The sequence below is a fragment of the Echinops telfairi genome, unplaced genomic scaffold (assembly GCF_000313985.2).
Source record: "Echinops telfairi isolate 266 unplaced genomic scaffold, ASM31398v2 ScPeMD7_70;HRSCAF=299, whole genome shotgun sequence".
Classification (NCBI taxonomy): Eukaryota; Metazoa; Chordata; class Mammalia; order Afrosoricida; family Tenrecidae; genus Echinops; species Echinops telfairi.
In genome coordinates, this window is record NW_022103968.1 from 5,201,343 (window position 1) to 5,203,471 (window position 2,129).

At 58.3% G+C, this 2,129-nt stretch overlaps 1 protein-coding gene across 1 annotated transcript in view; it reads right to left on the reverse strand.

Annotated features, from left to right (window-relative positions):
* Positions 1 to 2,129, reverse strand: part of FANK1 (fibronectin type III and ankyrin repeat domains 1) — a 20,370-nt gene that overhangs the window by 8,352 nt on the left and 9,889 nt on the right. The window contains exon 4 of the mRNA XM_004701238.2: positions 605 to 686. Coding sequence (XP_004701295.1) covers positions 605 to 686 — 82 coding nt within the window. The remainder of the gene's footprint in view (positions 1 to 604; positions 687 to 2,129) is intronic.

Sequence of the window (2,129 nt, forward strand, 5' to 3'; positions counted from 1 at the left end):
ATGGGATAAACAATGGTACATTGGGGGGATTGCAATAGAGGAGTTGAAACAAACTATGTATGAATCATTGAATGATGATTTGCTCTGTAAATGTTTACCCAATTCACAATAAAAAGTTTCCGGGGGGTTGGGGAGGGGGGGTAGGGTGGGAAGAGGTTGGCTTGCTGTGCACGTGGGTGGCAGGGTTAGGTCAAGGCCATGGTGAGGTAGGCCCCTTGCCCTTGACCCTCGGGGCCTTACCTGCTGTTTGCGCTAGAAAGTCTCCCATGTGGCAATTCTCTGGTGCTATCGGGAGTTACATGTAAGCATTGGGGGGGCGGGGGGGGGCGCATACAAGCCAGGTGCAGAAGTTATTTCTGGGAAGCAAGGAAAACACCTGCACTTCCTCCCTCCTTCTCGGATGCTGCCTGGAACCCTGACAAAGTAACCTGGGCAGGGCCTGGACGACCATCTCTGCTCAGGGTGCTGAGCTCACAGGGGCCACCGGAGACCCAGGCCAGGGCCTGGGACTGTTAGAAAAGCAGGAGCTGGCTTGTGCGCTTCGAGGACCTTTATTTCAAAAATCAAGACACTCCCATCCCCACTCCCCTGGTAGAGTTCTCACCCTCCTTGAAGGATTTGGATGAGCAGATCTTCATCATTCACGTTGACGGCACGATGGAGGTGCTCGCTGCTTATGGGTTCTCCTGAGGATGTGGGAGACACACGGGGGTCAGGAGGGGAGCGCCGTCCCGCCAGAGCTCCCACGCCCAGAGCGGAGGCCAAGCTTCACCGCCAAGAGGGCACGTGGCGGCGCGGGGCCTGTGGTCAGGACTGCGTTCGCTAGAAAGGACCTCGTGTGTACAAATAACAAGGAGCATCTAGTCTGATACCCCACCCACCCACCCCCAGACAGCCTGCTTCCCCCGTGCGGATGGGGCTAGCCTTGACTTGATGGCCGTGGGTGGGTTTCTAAAGGTGTCAGAGTCCTAAGGGTGGCGCCATGGGTGAGGTGCGTCATGGCTCACCAGAAGGCGGGCAATTCAGACCGCCCCCCAGCCGCTCCGAGGAAGAAAGATGCAGCAGCCCTCTCTGCATACCGATGGCCACCTGGGAAACCCAACAGGGCAGTTCTGCTCTGTCCTGGCACACCACCGGCACGACAGAGTTTGGGGACATTTCCCACTCAGGAGAGTGCGGCTTTGTGAAGGAGCTCTGAGAGCAGTCCTTTCTGATCTCGTACGGTCAGGCGAGCCTGAGCTCTGGAGGGTCTTACACCAGGGCAAAGCTCGGCCGTTGCCACACGCCCCGTTTCCCCTCGTGGAAACGGCCCTGGCCCCTCAGCATCACGCCACTGTGGCTCTGACACCAGGCAGCCAGCACTTGGTGCCCCCCAGAAAGATGGCCTGGCCTCCTTGGAGCATGTCGGGGTGTGAGGGGTCCCCCACCAGGAGGAAGCAGAGCTGAGTGGGGCATGGGCATCAGAGGTGGGAGACGAAGGAGGGCAGCCCCCTAAGCCCAAGGGAATGTGAGCTCCGAGGGGGAAGGAAGAGGCTGTGGGGGAAGGTGAGTGAGGGGCAGGGGGGAGGAGGAGGGGGCTCCACGAGGCCGTGCACTCTGCGTGGACAGTGGCGTGAGGGAACACCATTCTGGGTGGAATTCTCGTCTCTGTGAAACACTGTTAATCAGTGATGAGCTCACTGGACCAGACACTTGCCAATTAGCAAGCAGCAGCTGGTCCCTTCCATTCTCGGCCGCTGATTACAACTGCATGCCTCCTTTAAGCCAGAGCCTCGTCTGCTCTACCTAGAAACGCCTCTTCTCTATCTCGCTCTCTTTGAATTTTAAAAGGACTGACCATCCTCTATTCAAGCAAACTGCCTGTTTTTGTGCGCCATTAAAGACACTTCCTTCTGGACAGGAAGCAAGCTCTGGGCCCCACAGAAGCCACTGCAGGCCGCCCTAAGGAATGAGCACCATTTTCAATTCTTTGCTCCGCGTGACTTGCCCCCTTGAGAGGGGCTGCTGTAGAAATGATAAGGGGAGTGGGGGCAGGCAGCAACCCGCCAGCAGGGCCATGGGCCAGCCCAGGAAGAAGGGGGGGGGGCGCCCTGACCCTCACCACCCTCCGCTCTGTTCTGTCTGGTGGC